The sequence below is a fragment of the Puma concolor genome, chromosome E3 (genome assembly GCF_028749965.1).
Source record: "Puma concolor isolate L17-30 chromosome E3, mPumCon1.1.hap2, whole genome shotgun sequence".
NCBI lineage: Eukaryota > Metazoa > Chordata > Mammalia > Carnivora > Felidae > Puma > Puma concolor.
In genome coordinates, this window is record NC_141682.1 from 4,729,621 (window position 1) to 4,757,075 (window position 27,455).

The following is a 27,455-nucleotide window of genomic DNA, read 5'->3' on the forward strand; positions in this document are numbered from 1 at the left end:
AAGAAAGAGCAAATCCAAAGGAAGAACTCAGGGGAGAGAGAAGAGCTGTAGGGCAGAAAGGGCCACGGTGACAAAGGGCTCGGGGGCACGGGGCTTGCCTGGACAGAAGACCCACCCTGGGAGAGCTAAGTGGAGGTCAGAGTGGGCACTGGCCTCAGAAGGGAGGAGGAGGCCTTTACAGGAGGAAAGAGCCTGGGAGCTAAGAGGATTGTGACAACAGGAGAAGTTTTAAGCAGCCAAATCTCGAAGAGGGGACAGGAAGGGAAAAGGACAAGCAGGAGTCAAAGACAAGAGAAGAAAAAATTGTGACCTATCTCATTCTCTTTGGGCTAGAATCTGGATCAGCTTCTCAGGTACAGGGAGCTTTTGAAATTTAAAATACTTTTCATATGAATTTCTGATGGAAAATAAAACTGAAAAGTGCTTTTATGAGACTACAGGGATTTGATCTGAGAAACTCTTAGCCTGTTTCTCTTTGAAAACCAAATGCCAACACCAGTTTCAAAACCCTCAGTATTCTAGAAACCAGGGACTTTGGACTGGAAGGACACTCGAAAGGTCATCTGGTCTCTTTTCTGGCCTTGAAGCTGCACCACTTGCTGGAAGGCATTCCAGAGAAGGGAGTCTGTCCAGAGCTGTCCAGCAGCCTCTGGCAGGGCCTCAGCATAGGGCTCCAGGCTCCTGGAACAGTCTTCCTGTTACAATATGGTCTAGTGACCCATCTTGGATTCCTTCTGGGTACCTCAGGTCTTTTTTCTCAGGGAAGCTGGAAAACACCAGGTCACTACCGCTCCTACGGAAGAATCTTGTACAAATAGAGACCCTCTCCCCTGCTCCTCCCTCCTCCTTCCAGGAGGAGGGGCCCTTTCACACCTTCCCACAAAAAGCTTTTGACAGTTTCCTACACATTTTCCTAATCTCTTAAAAAAGTGACAATGCCACAGAACTGGACATCCGATTAAGGGTCTTTCCAGTTCCCAAGACTGAGAGGCCCTCAAAGGAACAAAGTAGGTAAGAGCACAGATACAGAAAAGTCAAGTGAAATCAGATTTTTAAAATGCAGTATTCTTAAAATTAACTTCGTTATGAAAAAATTTAAGTATATAAAAAAGTAGGCAATAAACATGAGTGACGGATCCCCACATGCCCATCACTCAGGTTTAATAATGATCAGCTCAGGGCCAGTCTGCTTTCTGTACCCCATCTACTCTCCCGTCCTCTCTCACCCAGTGTAATTTTAAGGTAAACCCCAGACGACATATCCTTTCATTTGTAAGCATTTCAGTTTGTATCACCAAAAGATAAGGAAGGAGTGTTAAAACTGGCCAACCATACCCAAATCACACCTAAAACCACAGAACAGTGAGGAAGGCAGCCTTGGATTTGACTCCTGATGTTGTCACTTGCTAGCTGTGACTCTGGAGAGACGAGGAGCAGAAAATCCCTGAGAGGCTGTCGGCAGGAGCTCTGCTGGCAGGCTGCTCGGCATCTGCCTGTCGAACTAGGGAGCCGACCCCCATCTCAAAGGGCCCTGAGCACCTGCGCGAACTTTCTGGCAGAATGGCACAACAGCTTGTGGGTGTGCTTCTTCCCCAACCGCAGCCGACTGGACCGTTTCTCAGCGCTGATCCTAGTCACCAAGGTCATTCTGTGCCCGTTTTCTCAAGGCGCATCAGTACGTAACGCAGATACAGAGCACACAAGCTGCCCTTCAGTTTCATGGGCTGGCAGGGCTGGCTCTTTAGCCTGTGACAGTGGAGACGAAGGGCAATGGGTTCTGGGTCTGGGCGGTTCATCCCACGTAGAACGGTAAACTGGCCCACAGACAGGCACGCGTTTCTAAACATGGTCTGGGAGAAAGCCATGCGGCCTCTGGGGACTAGAGAGGTGACAGAGGCCCTCCTCATTCTCTGTATGTTTGTCTCAAAGTCAGGGAGGACACCAAAGAGTAAAACGCCATGCTCAATGCTTAGTTACTCCACAGCGACAGGAAAATGACCTTGAGTCCAGTGGCACACATGAGAAATCCCACCCTGTGACGGCTCCGCTCCGTGCTTTAAGCCTTCCTCTTTGCTCCCGCCTCCCGTGCCCCCACGCCTCCTCCCTGACACAGACACCCACGGGGAGATGGGGTGTTTTCACGCTTGTGTTGTCACCATAGCAACCATTTCTCTCCTACCTGCAAGGCTGGAAGCCCTCAGTGCTCTGTGCCGAGAACGCAAAGAGGGCACACGAAGGCTCTGTGCTCCACAACACACACACACGGCACACATGCACATACACGCAAACACGTGTGATGCGTGCACACACTCCTTCAAGGACACTGCAGCCAGAACCACTAAAACAAATTAAAATGCTGACACCGGGTCACACAATTAGCAATTAGACAAAAAGGCAGCAAATGACTATAAAACGACATTTTGTAGACATCAATTCTTGAGGGATTTAAAAAATTTTTTTTTTAATGTTTATTTATTTTTGACAGAGAGACACACATACAGAGCGTGAGCAGGGGACGGGTCAGAGAGAGAGAGAGAGAGAGAGAGAGAGAGAGAGAGAGAGACACACACACACACACACACACACACACACACACACACACAGAATCCGAAGCAAGCTCCAGGCTCCAAGCCGTCAGCACAGAGCCCGATGATGTGGGGCTTGAACCCACAAACCACGCGATCATGACCTGGGCCGAAGTTGGACACTTAACCAACTGAGCCACCCAGGCACCCCAATTCTTGAGGGATTTTTAACGTGAGATTTCTGAAGACTCTGAATCAAAATGCATCTCTCCTCTGATGAGGCACACGCAAAAAAGCCATTAAGTTATTTTAACAAAACATATGAAGGCACTAAACAAATAATGTGTAGTTTCCAGAAAGACAGGCACTGAAAACTTACAGTCCCCCTATGGTTTGTGAACAGGGTTAGACTGTGGAGAGCCTGATACGCAATGGCTCATGGTGGCCACAAAAACCGTGAGAAAGGGGTCAGAGTTTCAATTTTAATAAGTGCCCATACAAATCTGTTAAAAATTCAGTCTCTCTCTTTATATACTACAGATAACACATCTTAGTAGAAACCAAGACACCAAAGAGAGACAAGGAGGGATGTCTTTTCACTCCAAGGTCAGTGAAAGGTGAGCAGCCCTGACCTCTAGGCCTGCCTGCTGCACTGGCAGTACGTGGGGCAGTCAACACCCCAAGATCAGTACCTTCCCAGGAAGACAAAAAACATACCCAATGAGTCATGGAGACAAACCATGGATTTTTATCTTTACTTTGTGACTAATTCTGACTTCTCTAGCAAAATGTACAATCGTTTTTCTAGGTCCATCCTACACTCATCTCTTTGAATATTATTCCCTGGGATGCCAGTTTTTTCAAATAGGGATACCACCACCACCACCACCACCACCACCACCACAAGAAACTCAAGAGGAGGGACAAACCAGTGCTGTGGACCAAGCAACTGAGACTGACAGAACAGACCCACAGGTAGCCTTCATTAGGACACAGCTCTCCCCAGGGTAGCACAGGTCCCTCTCTGAACTTGAACAATGCAGGCTCAAGCGACAGCAGTCATTTCTTCCAGAATGTATCAGGACAAAATTTAGCTTAAAAAAACCCATCCCCTTTCCACAGTGGCATGCTAGTAAGAAAAGAGTTTTCTGAGTACATGATTTGAAAAACTAGGTATGCAAGGAGTCATTTGTGGGTCCCCCAAGGGACTTCACATCTACCCATTTCAGGGGAATCCCACCCTCTGGTGGCGGCGGACATTTTACAAACCTGGGAGAAGCTCCTCCTTTCTAGGAACTCCTCACCTGCACACGCTCACTGCTGGCATCAGTCTCCCCCTTCCTTGTGCGGCAGCTGTTGTTTCCTGACCTAAGAAGTGCCAGACTCTGGAGCGAGCGCTTCACCTGCATCCCGCCGTTTACTCCTGGGCCCCTGCTTTAGGACACACGGCCGTTCTCGTTTCACAGATTAAAGAACCATGGCTCGGGGAGGGGACGTATTTACCCTAAGTCACAAAGTCAAGAAGTGGAAGAGTTGGAATGAAAGCATGAGCCGATTTAACATCAAAATCCCTGGTCTTAACCACTGCGCCAGACTGTCTCCTGAGCCGCAGTGCAGGCGACAGCCACGGGCACCTCGGGGTCTACGGCCTCACCACACCCAGCACAGTGCTGGATCCAGAGCAGCACATCAACGAATGCCTCTCATATAACTGTTTCCGAAAGAATCTCCAAACAGCGAGCTTAGTAATAAAGCCCAGCAAAAGCGCCTGTTCCAAGCTATGCTGACAGAGGAGGAACACAAAGCCTGGGAACAAGAAGCTGTGTGACTGGCCTCCTGGAAGATGGCAACATTTTAACCATCTAGAGCAGTTTCAATGGGCGAGAAAAGAAGCACTGGAATGTTCTCTGGGAGCAAGACATAGTAATGCCCATGCCCACCTCCCGCAGGTCAAGGAGACAGGCAAATACCAAGTCCACATGGACACTTCGGCCTGTCTGGACCGCTGGGCTCTGAAATGCACTCCACCACCTGGGGGAGGGGCTGCAGTCAAGCCTTGCGCTTCGGGGGAGGAGTGCGAGGGCCGCGCCAGCCCTCCCGAGGGGCAGCCATGGCAGCGCTGCCCGTGCCCACTTACCAGCCTCCTCTAAGGCCAAGGGGGACAGGCTGCTGTTTTCACCATTCGGTGCCCATGATCAAGGGATAAAAAGGATGAACTGTAGGAGTAAAAACTACTCCTGTGGGGCTAAGGGGAAACAAAAACAAATGTTTTATTCATACTGGCCTTTTCATTTAGCCCATGTGTATGTAAATATACGTGTACATATCATTACCTTTCCTCCTCTCAGATAGAAATCTACCTCCCTTTCAAGTAAGTGCTGCAAACAACAGCAGATACGGCATTGACAGGACTTTTACTGGGAAGGCAGGGGAGGAAAGAGGTAAGCAATATTTACCTTCTGTGTTTTTATTCTTCTCGGGAACACACAAACACGCACGCACACCCACTGAAAGAACCAAACTCTCTAATCGTTGTTAGATGTGTTAAGATGTCAAATAATGAAGTGTAATTATCAACCAAAATTTTTCAAGGATCAAGCAGCCTATGACGAACAGATTCACTATGCTGTTTGCTATGAGGAACTTTAAAAAGTGGAAAATGACAAAAATATTAAGTTCAACATAGGATTAAATCCTGAAACCTCACTGCCATGATGCCAGCTCTGCTCCGTGCTTGACGGGAGGGCGGCTGACATGGATGCCGCCTGGGATCCCCTCTGGGATCGTGTCTGAGGTGGGGAGGCCTCCCTCTGGGTTCTCGCCACTGGGTGATATTGTCACCCGACTCCACACCTCCGTGGCCACTTGGTAGGGCAGCTGTGGGGAATGCCGGGAGTCCTGTGAGGCACCTACCCAGCATGCCTGCGCACCACTGCAGCCCGAGGTCTTAAGCTATTCAGCGAGAACCCTCGGAAGGAAGTGACTCACCTTGTGAGCAGGGGCAGGCCACCTCCCCCGAGAGGGAATTCCCACCCCACCCCACTCCCTGTGTGGACTCGCATCATGCAACATGGACTTCCACGCCAGTGAATGAGCCCTCACTCTGGAACTTAAAAAATCCTTTTGTTACCCAAACATTCGGTTCTTGTCAACATAACTTCCCGAATAAAGATCCTCCCTAGTAGTGGGAACAAGAGGATCAAGCTTCATTCACATCTAGATAAATGTAAATGCCTGTGCTCAGCACAAGAGTCAGCTGACTGGCTGGGGCTCAAATTATAGTGCTGCTAATAAGTGCCAACCGTCCACTGTCACAGCTGGAGCCACCCTGGCACTGACAGCTGGGCCAGGCTCATTGACATGCTCTTCACGCAGCCATTCAGCTACTGTAGGCGGCTGCAGATGCCTGTTTTTTAGCAACAAACTGGCTCACTGCAGATGTGAATTTTGGTTGGATTTCACTGCTACAGAGTCAATCAATAACACTGAAAGCTACAAAGGATAGGACAGGGCCTAGAAAGGGTAGAAAAAGATGTGTAGGGAAGAGAGAGGAGAGACATAGGAAAAGAAAGCAAGAAAGAGACAGGGAAACAAAGACATGTGACACTGGGAACAGACGAGTGTTTGCACAGCCACACTCACCCTCTTAGCCTCACTAAGGGACACCAAACCAGGTGTCCTTCACAGTTCTGTGGACTGAAGTCTCATGGCCTGATAGGTCTCCCTTCTTGAGCACTTACTTCCTGAATATTCTCAAACCTCCACCTTGTGGCCCTGGCTACCATTCTGGAAAGTTCTACCTACAAACCTCTGAATTTATGGAACAAATCTATGGTTCTGGGAAGGTACAGAAGGACTCAACAGGGAATAAATATTCCAGGAGCATCGCTTTGAAATCTCCTTTTATCTAACACTCAGCAGTCCCACACCAAACATCCAATTCATTCCTAAAAGCAGCATGCTGAAAACAAACTGATGAATCCTTTATCTGAAAACACACAGGGCGCTAAGGGCCTGGACAAAAGCATTCCATCATATCAATGAGACAAAGACTCTCTCTCCATTTCATCAAAGATACAGGATCTCATTCTCTTCAGGGATTTTGGAGGAATGAGTCCAGGCATTCAAGCCCCCGTCTAGATAATGCATTAATATAAACGCCTCATCTCAGAATGACAAGTTCCTGGAAATCTAACCGGAGTTTAGATTACTGGCAAAGATGCCGCAACGAGGAAGCAGATGCCCTTAGTCTCATGTGGGCCAGAATCAGTTTGTGGCTCATTTCTTAAACATTAGCAACCTTCAAGGATGAACGGTTTGTTTAGCCACCTCGTTGAAAAGAAACATCATAAAGATAATTTGTGTAAGTCTAAAGGTCAAAGCGTATGTTCTAAAAACACTGACATCTTTGAGGTTACATTCTGAATGCACATACTGATTTGCTTTGGTACTAAGCCCAAAAGAATACTGTCAATTCTGTTTAGGAGACGGTATCTTGCTGACTGACATACTTTTGAAATGCTCCAGAGAAAACCCTTCCTCGTGGAGTATCAGTGCCACCTAGTGGTGACTCTCCATAGCGCTTGATAAGAATGGACCAGGTTGGTCCTAATGGTAAGCTCTCCTGGGTGCAGGTTCCCAAGAGACAGTTTTCACTTTATTTTCCATGGTGGGCCAACCTCTGCAGACCTCACCCCAGTGGCAGAGAGCGCGTCTCTAAGGCGAAGGCGCATGCTATCACCTGCAGGGGTGGGTCAAGTTCTGCTGAAGGACACTGTAATTGATAACGCCTGCCTTCTGATGCACTTTCTTTACTGGAAAACGTTACCAAGGGACGTGAAAAGATCTGCATAAATGGAAATACCTACTTTGAAGTTAGCAGGACTCACCACTTTAAAGATAATAATTTCCCCAAACTCACCTATGCATCTGAAGAGATCCTAAATCAAATGCTAGCAACATTTCCTAACTCGGTCACCTACTTCCTAAATGCCCCACCGCAGGCCTGCTGTATTCCCAGCTGCGTTCCCTGTCCTGGGGCTCCCTCCTTTCAATGCTTCTTACTCCTGACTCCCCAGATTTTCCTCTAGCTTAGCTCTCACCTCATGTTCCCGACTCTAGCACTTTGCAAGTAATTCCCAAGCACCTACCACGTGCCAGGCATTAGCAAAACATGCACATACTCAATCTCCCCATCCTCAAAACTCCGCCTTCCCAAAACAGAATTAACCTTCTCTCCTGGAATCTCTTTCTCTTCTATTTTCAATTGTGTGTGAATAGCATCATCACCCACTTAGTGGACTAAACCAGAGAAGTGAGTCATCTGGACTTCTCCCTACCCCCACAGTCAGAATATCTTCTTCGAATCCTATCTCGCCATTATCTTTCAAATCTGCTCTTTTTCCCCATACTCATAGTCTCCATACTCATAGTCATGATCTGTATTGGTCCGGACGTGTTAAGTCATGCTGGTGGGAATAAATTCAAACTCCGGTAGCTCAAGAGAGAGACTTATTTCTACATGTCCATCTTGGCAGAAGGAAAAGAGACAACAAACCATTAGATCCCTCTCTATTGTGTTTAAAAAAAACCAAACAAGTGAAATCCTATTAACAAATCTTACAGTGTACAGTACGGTATCGCTAACTGCGTGTGCACTGTTGCATAGCAGGCCTCTAGAACGTGTGCATCTTGCGTGACTGAAATTTTATACCCACCGCACGGCAGCTTCCTATCCGCCCCCCCCGCCTCTGGAGCCACCATTCTACTTTCCGCTTCTGCAAGGGACTACACCTCCAGTAGGTGGAATCCTACAGTATTTGTCCTTTTGTGATGGGCTTGTCTCACTAGTATAATATTTTCAAGGTTCGCTCATGTTGTAGCATGACAGGATTTCTTTGTTTTTTGGAGAGAGAGCTCATGTGCACTTGAGGAGCAAAGGGAGGGAGGGAATCTTGAGAAGGCTCCACACTCAGTGGGCAGCCTGATGCAGAGCCCCGCGAGGCTTGATCTCACAACTCTGAGCCGAAATCAAGAGCTGGATGCTCAACTGACTGAGCTACCCAGGCACCCCAGGACTTGTTTTTTCTAAAAAACCTGAATAACATTCCATTGTATGGATAGATATCTCCTTTAGCCATTCATCCATGGATGGACATTTAGGTTGTTTCCGGATCTTGGCTACCGCGAACAATAATGCAATAAACAGGAGTACAAATATCTCTTCAAGATCCTGTTTCTAATTTTTTAGGACAAATACTCAGCAGTAGGATTCCTAGATTATATGGTAGCTTTATTTTTAATTTTGCAAAGACTTTATTAAGTAATCTCCACACACGAGGCTCAAACTTACTACCCCATGATCAAGAGTCACATGCTTCATCAACTGAGCAAGCCAGGCGCCCCTATTTTTAATTTTCTGAGGACACCCCATGCTGTTTTCCACAGGGATGTACTGTTTTACACGCCCATTAACAACGCACAATGGTTTACATTTCTGCACATCTTTGTCAACACTTGTCATTTTCTTTTTCCTTTTTGTGAGAGTGTACATCCCAGTAGATGTGAAGTGATCTCACTGGGGTTTTGATTTGCATTTCCCTGATGATTAGTTATGTTGAGCACCTTTTCATACACCTGTTGGCCATTTGTACGTCTTCTTTGAAAAACTGTCTTTTTTTTTTTTTTTTTTTTGGGACAGAGCATGAATGGGGGAGGGGCAGAGAGAGAGGGAGACACAGAATCGGAAACAGGCTCCAGGCTCTGAGCCATCAGCCCAGAGCCCGACGCGGGGCTCAAACTCACGGACCGCGAGATCGTGACCTGAGCTGAAGTCGGACGCCTAACCGACTGCGCCACCCAGGCGCCCCGAAAAACTGTCTATTCGAGTCCTTTGTTCATGTTTAAACAATTTTTTAACGTTTATTTTTGAGAGAGAGATAGAGACAAAGCAGGAGTGGGGGAAGGAGAGAGAGAGAGAGAGGGAGACACAGAATCCAAAGCAGACTCCAGGCTCTGAGCTGTCAGCACAGAGCCTGAAGCGGGGCTCGAACTCACAAACCACGAGATCATGACCTGAGCCGAAGTTGGGCCCTTAGCCGACTGAGCCACTGAGGCGCCCCCTGGCCATTATTTTTTCAAATAAGCTTTCTGTCTTTTTCTCCCTTCTCCTTCTGAAACTCTTGTAAGATATACACTGTTTCACTTGATGGTGTCCCTCGCATTTGTCTCTTAAGCTTTCCTTGTTCATTTTTTTTTCTTTTTGCTCTTCTAAGTAATTTCAAATGACTTGTCTTTGAGTTCACTAATTCTTTCTTCTGTTTAGTCAAACTGGATACTGAATCCCTGTAGTGAAATTGTCCGTCAGTTACTATACTCTTCAGCTCCAAATTTTGTTGGGATTCTTCTCTATATTTTCTCTTTGTTGATACTCCCGTTTTGTTCACATATCATTTTCCTGAGCTTGTTTAACAGCTTTATGATTATTTTGAATTCTTTGTCATGTAATTCTCATACCTCCCTTTCTACAGGGTCCTTTCTGGAGATCTACTTTGTCCCTTTGGTTGGACCATGTTTTTCTTGTGCCTTGTTACTGTGTGGTAGGATCTACACATTTTAAGCAACAGTCACCTCTCCCAGTCTTTACACACTGGCTTTGTGCAGGGAAAGACCTTCACCAATCAGCCTAGCTAGAGATTCTGGGAGCTGTTACTGAGGATATGTCTTCTCTGGAATTAAGCGTGAATTCCCAATTTGAGAAGTTTCACAGCTTCCTTATTCGTGAGCCTTCAATTTCTTTCTCCCTCTGGTGTCTGTCTATGGTACTGCAGGTTCTCTGGAGCTGGTGTAAACTGTCCAGCTCCTTCTCGTTCTCCGCGGTTCCTGGGCATCTAGAGTACGGTGGGTCTCATCAATGCTGAGCTCGGCAAGAAAGAAACCAGTCCCTTAAAAAACCTCCTTCCCCAAGAAGCTAGAAACTGGGTACATGCTCCACTCTTCCTTTCCCTGAGAAGCTGCCAAGCTGTATCAGCCTCTGCCTCCATCTGTGTGAACTGTGGGTCCTCTGGGGTGGTAGCCAGCCTCTCGGCTCTCCTGTGTTCTCAGAGGCATCCAGGCATCTAGAGCATGCAGGATCCCGTCAGTGCTCTGAGTCCGGCGAGACAACAACCAGTCCTGTAGACAGTACTCCCAAAAGCCGGAAGACTGGACACACGTTCCAACTCTTTCCCTATTCCCGGGGAGAAGCCAGAAGTTGGGAGTTTTTCTCTAGTTCTTTCCACACTAAGTTGAGGGGAAGGGCAAAGGTACAGGAGCGTATGCTAGTTTAAAATACTGCCTTTGGGGGTGCCTGGGTGGTTCATTCGGTAGAGCATGCAATTCTTGATCTAGGGGTCGTGACTTCAAGCCCCATGTTGGGCACAGAGCTACTTAAATTAAAAAAAAAATAAAATCAGGGTGCTTGGGTGGCTCCGCTGATGAAGCATCCAACTTCGGCTCAGGTCACGATCTCATGGTTTGTGAGTTCGGACTCTGTGCTGACATCCCGAAGCCTCCTTAGAATTCTGTGTCTCCCTCCCTCTCTGTCCCTCCCCTGTTCATGCCCTGTCTCTCTCTCTCTCTCTCTCTCTCAAAAACAAAACACTGAAAAACTTAAAAAGTAAATAAATAAATAAAACGTAGTAAGTAAATAAAACGTTGCCTCTGTTCGCAGCAGCCTCCAACCTGGTGCCCCTTCCTGTCAGTGCTTAGATTCAGGAAAGACAGAAGCCAGCCCCTTGGGTAGCTGCCCAAGAAGTCTGGATGCCAGATATATGCTCCAGTCTTTCCTTTCCCCCCTCCAGGGGGGAAGCTAGGATTTAGGGGTTTCCTGGATGTGCAGGTGGGAGTGGCTCTGGCAACAGAGTTCCATGGATGTTTCCATAGGCTTTAATACAGCTGGCTTTGCACTGTTTGGAATGAGGGAACCTCTTAACTGGTTTCTAAATTTCTCCCAAAGGGAACTGGTCTGTGTACTGCTCATCAGCGTTTCGGGGGGGGGAGGGGGAGGGTCTGAGGCTGCTGACTGTGCCATCTTCTTGACATTACCCCAAATCATGTTTTGACCACTTTTCCTGCAAGTGACTGACTTCATCCAGACTGGCATTTCATTGACCAAAAGAAGTTACATGACCACCTCCAAGTTCAACAGGGCACGTATATCCCTTCCACAGAAAGGAAGCGGAATATTTGATGTTTCTGCATCAGATCCTTTAAGAGTAGGCTTCATGCCTAGTGTGGAGTCCAACATGGGGCTTGATCTCATGACCCTGAGATTGAGACTTGAGCTGAGATCGGGAGCCGGAAGCTTAACTGACTGAGCCACCCAGACGCCCCTCTGCTTCACATCTTAAAAGCCACGGGGAGACTTTCACTCACATCTCAGGTTGGATGTTCTCAAGACACTCACAGGACACTGTCAGACACATGAGCGTAACTGTCTTTGGAGAATAATGGCTGTACCTTCAGTCTTCCAAATTGTGTATGAACACTTTTATCGGCAGGGTCTAATTTGGAATTCTATCAGCAAGTGCAGTTCCCAGCTCCACCTTAGGCAATTCATGGAGACTCCACAGTTGGTGGCAGTGATGTGCATCTTTCACCTGGACTACACAACAGCCAGAGAGACCTCCCTGTTACCTGTCCCTTTGTCCCCCCTCTCTTACTGGTGCTCCAGGCCTGCATGGCCTGACCCCACCTAGGTCTGTAAGCCTTCAGTATGCTACTGTTCCTCAGACCTAGAATATTCCAACATCTTCACTTCCCCCCACACCCCTACCTTTCCTTCCCTTGGCTACTGGGGCCTCCCCAGGCATTCTGGTGCTGGGTGCATGGGAAGCACACAGGGCAGACAGGTACTACGCTTAGTTCCAAAAGCCGGAGACTACTGGGACAACTGTTATAGCAACAGCCTGCAGTGGGGATAAATTATTACATGGACACATTAGTTCTAAGAATGCATTCAGATTTTACACAGAAATGTGAATGCTGAAAACAAAGGGAATAAAGTTTCGTCCATTAGTTTAGTTTCTTCCTCCTTTTCCAATGACTACTTTCATTTCTCCCCTCTCCCATAAGGCAGAGATATTATAATGTTCAACTCTCGTCATGCTATTTTCTTTTTGAAAGTAGGCTCCATGCCCAGTGCAGAGCCCAATGCAGAGCCCAGTGCAGGGCCTGAACTCACAACCCTGAGAAAAAGACCTGGGTGGACGCTTATCTGAGCCACCCAGGTGCCCCTCTGGTCGTGCTATTTTAGAAAAATGGTTTAAAAATACTTGTCTAGGTTGCTGCCCATATTTATCAAAAGCTCTAAGTGGTTTGTAAACAGTTAACACATTTACATTTTTATTTTATTTTTTAAAAATTTAACGTTTATTGGGGCGCCTGGGTGGCGCAGTCGGTTAAGCGTCCGACTTCAGCCAGGTCACGATCTCGCGGTCCGCGAGTTCGAGCCCCGCGTCGGGCTCTGGGCTGGTGGCTCGGAGCCTGGAGCCTGTTTCCGATTCTGTGTCTCCCTCTCTCTCTCTCTGCCCCTCCCCCGTTCATGCTCTGTCTCTCTCTGTCCCCAAAATAAATAAATGTTGAAAAAAAAAATTAAAAAAAAAAAAAAAAATTTAACGTTTATTTATTATTGAGAGACAGAACATGAGCGTGGGAAGGGCACAGAAGAGGAGGAGACACAAAATCTGAAGCAGGCTCCAGGGTCTGAACTGTTAGCACAGAGCCCAACGTGGGGCTCGAACCCACAAACTGCGAGATCATGACCTGAGCCGAAGCCGGATGTTTAACCGACTGAGCCACCCAGGCGCCCCAATAGTTGACACATTCTAAAACACTTTTAGTTAACAGAGGAGCCTAGTTAAAAAGAAGAAACATTTTCTGCCACGAGGTGCTTAGATGGCTTCGGTCTCACCCGACACAATCAGTTCTCCTGAGAACAGTGAATAATCAGATGCGACAGAGAGGATGCCATGATGCCCAGTCCTTTAATCAAAGCAGTGTCACTTGGACTTCGAAAGCCACAGGGAGGGAGGGGGAGAGAGAGGGAGAGGGAGAGGGAGAGAGAGAATGTGTGTGTGTACATGCATATGTGTGCACACAGGGGAAGTATTTGAGCACAGCAGGGTAGTGAAAAGAGCAATCAAGAAAAATGCTGGCCCAGTAGAAGAAACTAGAAACCCTTCACGTTTGACGTGAAGCTATCTGCCTTCCTAGGAAAAGGTATAAAACAGGGGTCCAGAGCTTTGTGACAGGATTCCACACGTGGCCCGTTTCTCTGTAACCAAGTCAAGCATGATTCACAAGTGGTGATCTTCATTTGCTTTCACGAAAAGCAGAGCACACAAATCCTGCTCACAGGTCAGCATGCAACCAGCCACTATCTGGGCCATTAGTGTTGTCCGCAATACCATAATTCAAATATGAATACGGAAGAATATGTGCCTCCCTACCTTTCGGCAGCGAGGATTGGGACAGCTGAACCTCTTCACGTCGCTGTCCAACAGGGCCGGAAAGCTACAGGAGGGGCACCTACGATCAAAACGGCAGAAGGAATATTGCTCAGAATACGGAAGCCTGACTTGCTCCCTGTGACCGTTCCCACGAAGATGGGGTTTTCGGCGGGACAGCTGTATCTCCTGACTTTTAATTAAAACACGGACTGAGGCTCTCCATCATGCTGGCTCTTATCAGGAAATGCAGGTGCCACTCTGAGTCCTGCCTCAGTGTAAACCACTCCGTAAACACAGACCTTCTACCTTTGTGAGAACGCCTCGCACCTATGTCATCTCTCCCCCAGCCCCCCAACCCCATGTGTAATGACGGTCCTATAAACCAAGTGACGAGAGGTGCAAGGAATGTGGTTACAAACATGAAAGGCAGATCTTCCCTTAGTAAAATTATTGTTACTGCTCAGGAGAACACTGCCAGAAGACCTGGAAGATCCAGCTTTGTTACAGAGGTTTCGTCATCTGTGACAGTGGTCAGGCAGTCTTCCGAACGGGGACTGAGATCACAGATGACAAGCTCCGGCTCAGAGGACTCACCTGACAAGCTCATCGGCGTAAGCGGCGGCCACTTCTTCTTCCGCTTTCCGCTCGTAGTACTTATACAGGACGGTCTGGGGAAGCACCTTCTCCAGTTCGCTGGCTGGGAATGAACACGTGCAACTGCCCTCCATGCAGCTGAGCTCTGACTAGAATCGGAAGGTCAGGAGACGAAAAAAGAAAAGAAAACTCAACCAAGTTTTCAGAAACACAGAAGCCTCAGTGGTTCAATGTATTCCTCAACGGGAAGCAAATAAATAGTGGATAAGAAGGAGATCACACTCAAAATAAGGAAGGCATGAATAAACCCTACAAAGTCCATCTCTGGTGGCACCAGAGGGCCCGTCACAGTCCAAACCACAGGGACACGGGAGAGTGACGAGGAAGGACACGGCACAGTGTCTGAAAAGGAGGGATTTGTGAGAAGCGAACGGATTCCCTCCACAGGCCCTGAAAAGGTTGGAGGTTGAGACCACACGGGAGGCGGAGGTGAGTGGTACAAGGGACTGACGAGAGTACAGAGTAGAGCTCTTCCAGGAGAAAGGACAATGGCCTCCGGGACAGCTGCACCCGAGGGCCCTGGACGTTGTCTTCAAAGCCACCAGCAGCTCACCGAGTCCTTCCCACGTCACGCCACATCCTCTTCTGCTCTCGCATCCATTTTTAAGGACTCCTGTGATTACACTGGGCCCGCCCGGATAACGCAGGGTCGTCTCCCATTTCAAGGCCACCAGACTAGCAACCTTAGTTCCCCTGTGCCATGGAGGTAACATTCCACAGGCTCTGGGATGAGGACATGGACGTCTCTGGGGAGGCCATCATTCTGCCTGTCACACCGCTCTGCCCCCGTTACTCAGTTCTTGACTCAAGTACAAGCAACTTTAGAATAACTGAGGCTGAGTGATTTGATTATTGGTTAGGCATTCACAAAAAGCAATTTTGGGTTTTAGGTATTTATTAAGACAAAACTCCTTCCCACACCGTGTTATGCTAACGTCAAGAGACACCAACTCTGGACAGAGAAATATGATCTTGTACGGTTGTTCATTTTTTTTTCCAAGCCTACTTACCTATTTTTAACTAACCTCTACACCCGATGTGGGGCTCAAACTCACGAGCCCAAGATCTAGAGTCACATATTCATCAGACTGAACCAGCCAGGCGCCCGACAGTTATTCATTTTAACGCAACTATCAAATTCTTCAAAAATTTTATTAAAAAAACCCCCAACAACACACTCTCACATATTCACATAGCTACAAAGACCTCTGAGTTCAGGCTTTTTGTTATGAAAATGAAGATGAGTGAAGGAGGTGCTCCTGGAGCAGGCACAGGGGGGCACCGGGCACGGAGAGTGACGCCACTCGCTTACGACACCATCGCTGCAAGCAGGGACCGCCTAGGAATCCCACACACGCCAGCCTGTCTCACCCCCCAAAGGGCCATTCCACGGGGCATGTGCACTGGTAAGTGTGTCGCATCCTCTGTGAACACCTCGCACGCGTGGACATGTCCCATGTTCTCACCTTCCCAGATCCGAAGACGGCCTCTTGGGCGTATCTGATGAGACACTCTTTGCAGAACAAGTGCGCGTCCGCACACTGCGTCAGCTCCTCAAACGGAAACTCCCCGTAGCAGCAGCGGCACTCGATCAGCTGGCCGTCCTGCGGGCCGTCAGAGACACTCGTGAGACGCCCCGCGCGGAAGCAGACGGGCAGCTACGGGCCACGGTCCCCCATCCCCAAACACGTTCTGAGGTAAAAAGCAACCTTCAGACGCCATCAAACAATGATGAATTGTTCTTTCCTCCCTAAGTCTAGCCCGAGATGCTAATACAAATAGTAATCTATAACCGGAGACAGGGAGAACCGTCATGGGTTTTTATTCTTTGGAGGCATCCTTTGTACAAAGTTACCGTATCAGGAATCCCATGTTGCCAGTAGAGCGAGCACACCTATTCTCCCGACGCTGACATGATTACACGAGTCAGGGGAAAGTGGCATGAAGGATGTTATTGCGAAAAGCTTCAAAAAGTAGGTTTTGCTCTCTTGTAAGAAGGCAGGAGTGTGAGGGGCTGCATCTGAGCCCCAGCTCTATGTGCAGCGGCCCCTGAAACTAGCTAGTGCAGCAACCTCCGGCACCGTGAGGACCGTGAACTTGCTCCTCTCGCTAATGGTAGAGATCGAGCCAGTCACCAGTCCATTCCCTCCGTGCTAGAAAAGGCCGCTACATGAGGACAGCAGAGAGCGTACAAGTCACCTGGTCCTCAGGTCAGACACGGCGCTTCCTTCTAACCCTTTGGCACCAGAACTAAATTTGCCTCTAAGAGCCTAACGGATTCCAGGCAATGTTTTTCAAGACGAACAATTCTGTCATTCTCTCTGCTTCGATTCTGACCCAGTCTGGGATCAAGAGTGCCAACCATGGTTCAAGTATCTGACTGCAAGTTGGTTGAACCACAAAGTCAGTACATCAACAGGTTATACAGGAACCAAAATCTGCCACCGGGAAATGTCGTAAAGAAAACAGGTCACGTAAATACCCAGAAAAAATGAATTCGTGGGATTTCAAACTACCTTTTGATACTGTTCTTCATTCATCTGCAGGGCAAGCAGAAAGTCTTCATGCTGGGGAACAAAAAATAATACATGCAGATACAATTTAGGAAAGATGCCACAAGCATTTAGCATTTACTTTCATAAACACAAAAGGACTCAATTACGAAAAATCATCTCTTCGCTTACACGGTGTAGTGGTTTAAAAAGTTACCTCAGAGTAAATTTAAAATGCACCAGAAAGCTAAATATAAAAAAGGAAACCGAACAAATACTGGAAAATATGGGGGAAGCTTGCTTACATCGGATTCAAAATGTGGAAGGAATGAGGGAAAATCCGTGTACATAACACTTCTGAACAGCAAAGACTAGCGCAAGCAAAGAGGAATGTCAACGGGCCACAACCTAGTCTGACCCGGTGTTTTGTGGGCATGGCTGGAGCGACGCAGGCACTCCGCTCACATGACCGCTACGGGCACACCTAGCACCACAGGACTAAGTTACGTGAGCAATCACCCTTTGACTCATCACCTGCACTTCCAGGAACGTATCCCCAAGACGCTCTGGGGCAGAAAGGAAATCAGGTACACGTGGGGGTTTTTACCACGGAAACACCTTAAACGTCCACCAAGAGGAGTCACCGAATTAACACGGGTAATGCAGAAAACTGCACACCAGGCGGTTTTAAAAAGGAAAGGAGAATCTCTGGCTTGCCTAACAGTGACCAGCAGGGTGCACTATTAAGTTTACAGGCAAGGGGCAGAAAAGTGGGCTGCCTTCCAGGTAAGAGAGCAAGAACAACAGAAAACAACCTCCTCCCAATATACCTGCTTTTACATAAAATAAGGAAAGACAGACTAAAAACTATTAATAATGGTTACATATAGAGGGACTCAGGGGTCATGGGAAGAAGGGACAGGACAGAAGGTAGGTCTCTCTGTTCCTTGTTTTACAGTTTTGACTTCAGAACTAAAAATATTTTATAAAATCAAATAAAAGCAAATAAAAAACCAACTCCTTAAAACTTACAAACTTGTTTATCATTTATCATATCAAAACCCCGCTGTTTATCAAGTTAATGGCATAACCACATAGACTTATTTCAAGTGACTTTTTAAGTAGGGGCGCCTGGATGGCTCAGTTGGTTCAGTGTCTGACTCTTGATTTTGACTCAGATCATGGTCCCAAGGTCATGGGATTGAGCCCTGTGTCAGGCTCCATGCTGAGCGTGGAGCTTGCTTGGCATTCTCTCTCTCTCTCTCTCTCTCTCTCTCCCCCCCCCCCCCACTGCCCTTCTCCCTAGCTCACACTCTCTCCTGAATAAATAAAAACAACAAAAAAAGATTTTTAAGTCTGCATACCACAACGTGGGGCTTGAACTCATGAGATCAAGAGTCGCATGCTCTTCCAACTGAGCCAGCCAGGCACCCCTTAAAGGGCCATTCTATACTAAGCCCTAAGAGCAAACCAGAACCCCAGAAACACACCCCAAATCCACTCTCCTACCTCTGCCATTTCCTTGATTTTCTGCTCATAGAACTCCTGCTCTTGCTGCACAGCTGGAAGAAGGGCACGCCGGTCATAGGACCTACAATGTCGCCGCTTATTTTCCAGAAAGAACATCCTCTTTTCTATTTTTATGTCACCTGGAAGATATGTGACCACACAAGATCATGCAGACAGCTGTTGCCAGGAACGCAGGGCGGCCATCCCAGTCTTCTGGGGCCCAGTCCCCCCCCCACACCCTCAGGCAGTGCGTTTCTGACTCTCGAGAACACATTCTACCGTCTGGGAAAACTTGGTCCCTTACCGTTCCCTAACCTATCACGCACTTTTTGACTTCCATGTTTTCTTCCCCCTTGTTATGCTCCAACTGGAAGGGCCCTCCTGTCGTAGCAGTATTGCACCACGCGAATATACCAGTTTATTAGCCATTCTACCAAGGGCAGTTGGGTGTATAGTTTTGGGTTGTTAGGAACACGTCTGCACTTCAGCTGAGCACACGTGAAGGAGTGGACGTGCTGGATCATAGAGCTGCAGGTCTGCAGCTTCAGAAAACAGCACCAATTTTCCAAACAGTGGTGCCAAGCAAGGTACACTCTCCCTCCTCCGGCAATGCGTGCGAGCTCCAGTCACACCACGTCCTCAGCACCTGTGCCATCGGCCTGTAATTTTAGCCATTCTGGCAGGTGCCCAGGCATCTGATCAACGCTTTTTGAACTTTTTACTTTGAACACCTTCCTACAGAACAGCTCAAATAGTAGTACCTACATTCATGGTAAGCAACATTTAGAATAAAAAACAACAGAATGACAGATGTCAGACCATGTAACTGACCTGTTCAGGTTTTTTATTTTTGTGGATTTCAGAACTTACATTTTCCAGAAAACTGTCTATTCCACCCAAACCTTCTATTCTTTCACTAAAGTCTCTTCTTCATAGTATCTTTTGCTTTATCAATATTTTCTACATCAGGTTCCTGATACCTCTCCCCCACTTCATTCTTTTTAACAATTAAATTAGCTATTCCAGTACCTTGCCTTTCCCTGTAAATTTTAGGGTAAGGTTGCCTGTAGCCACCAGAAAGTCTTGCTGGGATTTTGACAGGAATTACATTAAGCTTGTGTATCAATTTGGGGAGGATTTACGTCTTTCCTATGCGGAGTCTTCCTGTCCATGAACACAATACACGTCTCCATTGACTTCTTTCTCCTCTGATTTCTTTCTTCAGTGTTCTGTAGTTTTTGTCACACAGGTCTTATAAGTGTTTTGTTAGATTTACACCTAAATATTTAATTTGGAGGTGTGGGGGAATAATTATAAATAGCATTGTATTTTAAACTTTGATTTCCACATACTCATTCTGGCATACAATTGGTTTTTGTCGGTTGACGTCGTACCCTGCAATGATACTGAACTTATTCAATAATTCTAGACGTATCCTTGGAGTTTCCTATGTAGACAATCACGTTATCTGCTTATAGGGGCAGTTTATTTCTTCCTTTCTGATCTGTGTGTTTACTTTACTCCACTAGCTATAATTTCCAGTACATGCTGAATAGCAGTAAATAGAAGACATCCTTCCCCTGTTCCCAATTTTAGGGGGCAAGGATTCACCATTAAACAGGACATTAGCTTTAGGTTTTCTTGCAGATGCTACCAAGTTGAAGAAGCTCCTCTCAAATTCCTGAGTTTTAATCATACGCAGGTGTGAAATATTATTAAACACCTTTTCTGCACCAATTAATATGATGTAATTTTTCTTCTTTAGTCTCTTAATATGGTGGATTATATGGATTGTTTTCCAAAATATTAAACCAGCCTTGCACCCCTGGAATATACTCGACTTGGTCACAGCACACAATTTTTTTGTGTATCGCTATGTCCTATTTGCTAATATTTTATTAGCGATTTTTGCATGTCTATTTACAGATATTGGTCTAGTTTCTGTACTGTCTTTGTCTGCTTTTGTTATTAGAAGATACTGTACAGAATTAATGTTCATTCTTCTAATTTTTTTTTTTTCAACGTTTTTATTCATTTTTGGGACAGAGAGAGACAGAGCATGAACGGGGGAGGGGCAGAGAGAGAGGGAGACACAAAATCGGAAACAGGCTCCAGGCTCCGAGCCATCAGCCCAGAGCCTGACGCGGGGCTCGAACTCACGGACCGCGAGATCGTGACCTGGCTGAAGTCGGACGCTTAACCGACTGCGCCACCCAGGCGCCCCTAATGTTCATTCTTCTAAAAAAGTTTGGAAGAATTTTCTAGTGGATTCAACTGAGGCTGGAGATTTCTTTTTTGGAAGACATGGAAAACAGTGGATTCAATTTCCTTAATAGCTACAGGGCTATCCAAATGATCTATCTGAACATGGGTAAGTCTTGGTAGTCTGTGTCCTTTGAGGAACTGGTCCATTTCACTTGTAAAATCTTTGTGTGCAAAGCTGTTCACAGTATTCACTTTGGCTGTCTGTAGGGTCTACAGTGATATCCCCCATAAAAGGTGCTAACTCCTAATATTGGCAATTTGTGTCTTATTTTCTTGGTCAGCTTTGCAAGAGATGATAGGTTGTATTTTTTATTAATGCTCAGTTTACATCCAAATGCTCCCAGAATCTTCATGAGAAGACTGTGTAGTTATCAACGGATTAAACCATAAACAGTGGAGGGGGAATCCTGTCTCCTCTTTGAGCCAAGCAAGGTACAACCCAAATAGCAGTGCTTGGATGGCAAACGGCTGAAAAGGTGGACAATGAGATTCCTGGAACAGATAGAGGACTCTGAGACTATCTGTACTTATAAGCTGCTGTGTAGAAAGGTTAAATGTATCTGTAAGTCATAAATATCAATGCTGTGTGTTGTCTCCACGCAGCAGACTCACGTGGATTATGTCCACCCAGACTTTCAAAGAGCTTCTGACAAGCAGAGGAGACACACAGAGAAGGGCAGTCAGGAAGATGAAGCAGCAACAGACAGATTCCAAGTCTTCTCAGAGACAAGAACTACACCCATGGCAGGAAATTTCGGGAACATTTTGACCGGATATAAAAGAACTCCGTAAAAGACACAGCTGACCAACAAGGGAGTGGACCATCTTGCAAAGTGGCACTTTCTTTCCTCTACCACTCAAAGTTAGAAACCAATATGGAATGACTATGTACTTGGGATGCCTAGTCTAAACCGTGGATAAACTTAGCTGAACGAAGAACCACCTACACGCTGTCCCCACTTTCTTAGCCTTTGGCAAATGTGTGAGAACGTCATGGCAGGAGAGCAATGTACCACAGACTAGCTTGGGGACCTCACAACTCAGAGTCTATGGGTTTCCTCAAGAGCTCAGAAACCCAAACCCTTTCCAACTCCCTGGTTGCCTCCCAGAGTTTCCATTTAGTCACACCTGCAATCAAGTTACGTTAACTATGTGCAGATTTGAGAGAAAGACAAATAGAAAACAAAAGGGAAATAATCCTTTTTCTGACATAACCTATAGGAAAATTTTATGGCGGGCTCTTTTATTGGACACAAACGACTCGGATCACATCTGATGTAAAATCCAACAAGTTTACTTGGACCAGATCTGATGTAAAGTCCAACCCGAAGTGACCCCTCTGGAAGAGCTTTCAGAAATTATTTCATCAACAACAGAATGTCCAACAAACAAGTGGCTGTTCGGGAGCTGTGTGCTTTTCCCGTGCAGAAGCCACTTTCTCGGGCACACAGATAATCAATCTCTGGTCTAGATAATTTCACCAGAGATAAAGTGAATTCTTGTCACACCTTCAAGACCGGCCCCACCCCCCAAGTTTGAGAGTGTCCCCAAACACTTTCTCACACGTGAACTCTGACACTGCACAGAATGTTCTGGTCATGGTGTTCCCTAGGCAGAAAGAAGCTGGGCGGCAACCACAGCCACTTTCTAAACACATGGATGTGCTCTCAAAGCAGTCCATGCAGTCGGTCCCTGGGCTGGCCCGGCAGGGCGGCCACGCCACGACTGGCCTTTACGGGCTGTGTGGGAAGGAGACGGTCTGCACAGTCACTACACGGGCTGTGAGCAAAACTCAAAGTTGGCCGTTACCTTGTTCAAACTTGAAATCTATGTAAGAATACTGATTCATTTCTTTTCTCTTTTTTCTTTTTCCACTGGTTTCTGGTGATAGCTCCTGCCATTTTTTAATGGCATCAGAAAAGGCCTAGAAATTGAGAAAGGGAAAGGTTACCGCTGTAAATGGGACACAAGAATACACGAAAGCAAGCCAGGCAGCCCCAAACCTTCTCTGACACACAGTTTCAGCTATCTCCCCTGCATGGCTTACCAGAAACGGGCCGCAGCAAAATGAATAGGGAGCATTTCGTTATCTTCTCTTCTTTCATAAACTGCCACAAGGGCAGAAGCAAAGGCTAACTGACAAAGGGCGACATAAGGAAACACCAACTGTTCAAGCTGTCCTCGACTGCGTCCAGGGTAGGTCACCTAACAGATGGCTGACGAGTTCCACTCTACAGGCGTACCCTAAATGGTCTACCTCTGGCCAACACTCCCCATCCACTTTCCACGAACATCCCCATGTTGCTTGCGGCTTCCCCTGAGTCCTCTCCCTGTACAGCACACTGCAAGGCGCGAGTCTTAGGCCAGCAGTAATAATCCCTTTTCTTCCATACCCTCAGCTTCTCTCTTTTTCATATCTTTCCAATTGATACTTCAACGTGTTCGAGCCTTTGCCATCTTAAAAAAAAAAAATCCTTCCTCCCCTTGCCTCTTTCCCCTTTCAGGTACCAGCCACCACACCCCAGCCCAAACCTGTCAAAGGTGCCATCTGTCCACTGTTTCCTCACCTCCTGGACGTCTTCCAACCCCTTCCCATCGGGCACCGAAGCCCATCTTTCAACTAGCTTACCTACTTGGTAACAGGAGGCAAACTCTAGACCCCGTGTTTTAGTCCCCGTGTCACCAGGCCTCTCAGCAGCACGGATGACGCAGACTGCTCTTCCCTCCCGGGGTCCCGCGCCCTCTCTGCCCACTCCTCCTCGCCACCCTCCTCTACTTGGCTTCTACATGCAGGGAGGCCTCCAGGCAGCCTCAGCTCTCTTCCTGTGCCTACTTCATCCAGGCCGGGGAGGTCACCCTGCGTGTGCTGATGACGCCCACCAACCCACTTCCTTTGGCCATTCAAGCATCCAGATGAATTCTTTGCACTTGTAGGCCTCACAGACCTCACTCAACATGCTGGCAACTCAACACTTTCCAGATGGAATTCATGATCCTTTTTCCCTTCCACTTAGCTCTTTTACAGTATTCCTCATCCCAGGGAGGGACATCCCCCCAAATCCCTCTCACTGAACTCCTACTTCTAGAACATTCAAGGTTTGTGCTTAATATCTCTTGCTCAGGGAGGTCCTCCCGGAGCCTCTTGGTCCACCTTAGGTCGTCCTGTTACACTTTTTCCGAGCACCTTACATTTTCCTTTCGAAATGCTGCTAACGGTAATCACACACTTATTTGTCTGATTCTGCTTCCTGTTTGTTATCCCCTCTACGGACTATGGGCTTCTGGGGGACAAGGATGGCTACCGAGCCCAGGCTGTATCTGCAGCGACCTGCAGAGTTTGCATTTCATACTCATTTGGTGAACAGTAAAAGGTTCAGGGATGTGTACGTGTTACAGGAATGTTGCTAAGAAGTCACATTCTGAATGTCTGTGGGGAGCAGCTAGGTTGGCCCTCTGGTAAAGTGAAAGCAAGAGAAAACGAGCATTCCAGCTCCAATAGAGGGAGTGTCACCCTTTCACCTTCACCTACCTTCCGTCCCTTCCTTTTCAAAATCTGAGGTCTGGGAACCTGAAGGGAATGGCTGTGCGCCTCCGCACGGATGCAAGCTAAGCCCTTCGTGAGGCATGGATACGGCTCATCTCACAGCACCCCCGAGGGAGGTGTTCTTTCACAGCAGAGGCAAGTGAGGCTTACGGACGAAGGACCTTCGCCCAGTCAAGTTGACTAACACTGGGATATGAACTCAGGCCAGTTGCACGACTAAACCTCCTTCCTCTCTTTGACACTGCCTGGTCCTCCCAGAGCGGTTCAGGGAGACCCACCAAGAGCCGGCCAACAGCACAGCTCATCTTACTGCCTTTCCATCTCCCCGGCCAACGTCCTCCCTTACTCTGTTTCCTCTTTTCGGAGTTCTGACTATCTGAGGTGTTCCCCACCAACACTTAAAGTCACACGTTTGTGTGGCAAGACCACTAATTCCTACCAAGTTTTACCTAGAAGTAAATGCTCCATACTTGAACCAGGGCTATCTGCAAAAACCCAGGAAAAAAGGCAGGGCAGGCACAATAATCTGAATATTATAAAGGAGGTGATCAAAGGGTAGATGCCATTTGTCAGCAACTAATGAAACCGGAATGTGAACTAAGAGCTTGTAACTGGCAGCCCGCTGGGTTTGCAACTGCACCACCCTCCTGTCTAGAAGTGAAATAGGATCACTACCTTTCTCCCATTTAAATACTATTTCTACTGGGGCGCCTGGGTGGCTCAGTCAGTTAAGCGTCCGACTTCGGCTCAGGTCATGATCTCGCGGTCCGTGAGTTCGAGCCCCGCGTCGGGCTCTGTGCTGACTGCTCAGAGCCTGGAGCCTGTTTCAGATTCTGTCTCCCTCTCTCTCTGACCCTCCCCCATTCATGCTCTGTCTCTCTCTGTCTCAAAAATAAATAAGCGTTAAATACTATTTCTACTTAGCAGGAAAAGAATCCAAACTGGTTCTTGTCAGGAAACTGTATCTTAAAACAGATGCTGCCAACAAATTAAGGAGCCTCCGAAATCTTACCTCAGTAGTTATATCAATCAGCACTTGTCTTAGTATTAACTAAACGTCTAGTGAAACAGACCAAATAAAATTATAAATCAGAATCCTTTCCTTATAGGAACTGCTAGAGTTCACACCTACATACCCAAAGGCACCGTGGTTACTTTTTCTTGCCTCTGCACTCAAGATTCCTCTAGTGAAAACACCCTTCCCTTACGATCTTGTTCAAATGACGCCCTCATTTCTTTCCTAGTGTTCTCGTGTACCTTTATTCACTCTTTTATAACACCATGTTGTTTTAATCATTTTTCCCCTTTTAATCTTCTCAAATAGACTGAAAGCTCTCTGGAAGGAAGTTAATTTGTGTTCTACAGAAGCCACTGTCCTTAGGGTCTAGGTGCTAACTATCACACAGGAAGTACTCAAAAAACCTACCAGGAGGAACACAGGAATACGAGATATTGAAGATCATTTTTCCTTTTACACTTAGCTGGCATTTCTCCCTCCAGCCTGCTCACATTCACAAATCAAATCCCCACTCAAGGTATTGGTCCTGAGAATCAAGGATACAATCTGGTAAGGATACAAGATTCTTAGGATATCTTGACAATAGCCAAAATTCCTTCAAGAAAGGACCTAAAAATACTACAATGGGCATTTGATGAAATAAAAGTTGAGAAGTGGCCAGAGACTCCTCTATGGAGGCTGGCCGAGGTCAGGTCTAGAAATGGGGACGTGTCGCCTGCATGGAGACAGAGGTGATCATTAAAGTACACAGGGGAGACATCTAGGAAGGCTGGGGAGTGGAGACACCCAGAATGAGCACATGGCAGAGGACTGAAGGGCTGATTAAAAGATGACACCGCCCACTAGTATTTTAAGCTCCAAAGGGGAAAGGATCTTGCAACTGTTCACTGTTGACACTACTAGTGAATGGTCCGTAGCAAGCACTCAACACGCTGTTCGAATGAAAGAGTTAGATCTGTGGCAGAATCACAGAGGAAAAACTTGGAGGAGAAACCCAGCGGTACTATTGGCCACGTGTGAGTGTGTACACCAAGAGAAAGTTGTCAGGTCTAGAACACAGAGGATCAACCTCTGTCCAAAGGCAAAGGGAACTCCTAAGCTGACAGCTATGTTAAGAGGTGCAGAGGAGGAGAGGGAAAAAAATGAACTGAGGACTAATGGATAGGTTTGACAATAGAAGCGTGTTTTAGAGTTGTTGGCCATGAAAAGACAGCCACAGGATCAAAAAATAAAGCAACAACAAAAAAAGCAAATGAAAAAACCAGAGGCAACCAATTTTAACCCCAAGAAAAATAGAAAATTCAATAAAGGAAACATAATTGTAGTATATTATCTTCCCTAGCAGTGAACATTTACATAAATCATAACAAAAACTTTAAAAACAGATTTAACAAAATCACGTATCAAAAAGGTGAGTGTGTACGGGTAAGACGTAGATCCCCGTCTACTATAAAAGAAAACTAAAATAATTATTAAAACTAATAACTCAAGCATAAGCATGTGTTAATAAATGTGGAGATAAGTACTAGAAAGAAGACAGAGAGAGAGTCGAGTTGTCTCTGGAGAACAGAGGAAGAGGGTGAAGAAGGGGGCTTCAGACCTCGGTTTAAAGAATTACCCACCCCCCCCCAAAAAAAAATTACAAATAAGCATTTTGGCACAAATTGATTTTTAAAACTATGGCTGAAAATTCCTTTGGTAAAAATTAGCATTCATTTTACTAAGCAGTTCCTGCCGTGAGTTTTAAGGATGACCTGTTCCCTCTAGTCTAGAAGTTACTTATTTTTGAGAGCACCTTTGTCCCTACAGAGGGTAACAGCCGGAAGAAACATTACTGCAGCTGCACTGTGGTGTGCAAGAAACCTACCCACAGGATACGTCCATAAAAAGAGTTGAGCTAAAATATATCTGACCACACACGCACTGGGGACGAGTCTTCCTGAGCCCTTGGCCTCCATA

General features: G+C 46.7%; 1 protein-coding gene across 3 annotated transcripts in view; it reads right to left on the reverse strand.

The window, feature by feature from the left end:
- The window catches only part of RNF216 (ring finger protein 216), a 143,856-nt gene that overhangs the window by 75,233 nt on the left and 41,168 nt on the right, over positions 1–27,455 (reverse strand). For all 3 annotated transcript variants that reach the window (XM_086691841.1, XM_086691839.1, XM_086691840.1), the window contains exons 8-13: positions 22,744–22,858; positions 18,670–18,809; positions 17,185–17,235; positions 16,135–16,272; positions 14,609–14,757; positions 14,015–14,093 (exon numbers count right to left, since the gene is read on the reverse strand). In XM_086691841.1, the coding sequence (XP_086547967.1) occupies positions 14,015–14,093; positions 14,609–14,757; positions 16,135–16,272; positions 17,185–17,235; positions 18,670–18,809; positions 22,744–22,858 (672 nt within the window). The remainder of the gene's footprint in view (positions 1–14,014; positions 14,094–14,608; positions 14,758–16,134; positions 16,273–17,184; positions 17,236–18,669; positions 18,810–22,743; positions 22,859–27,455) is intronic.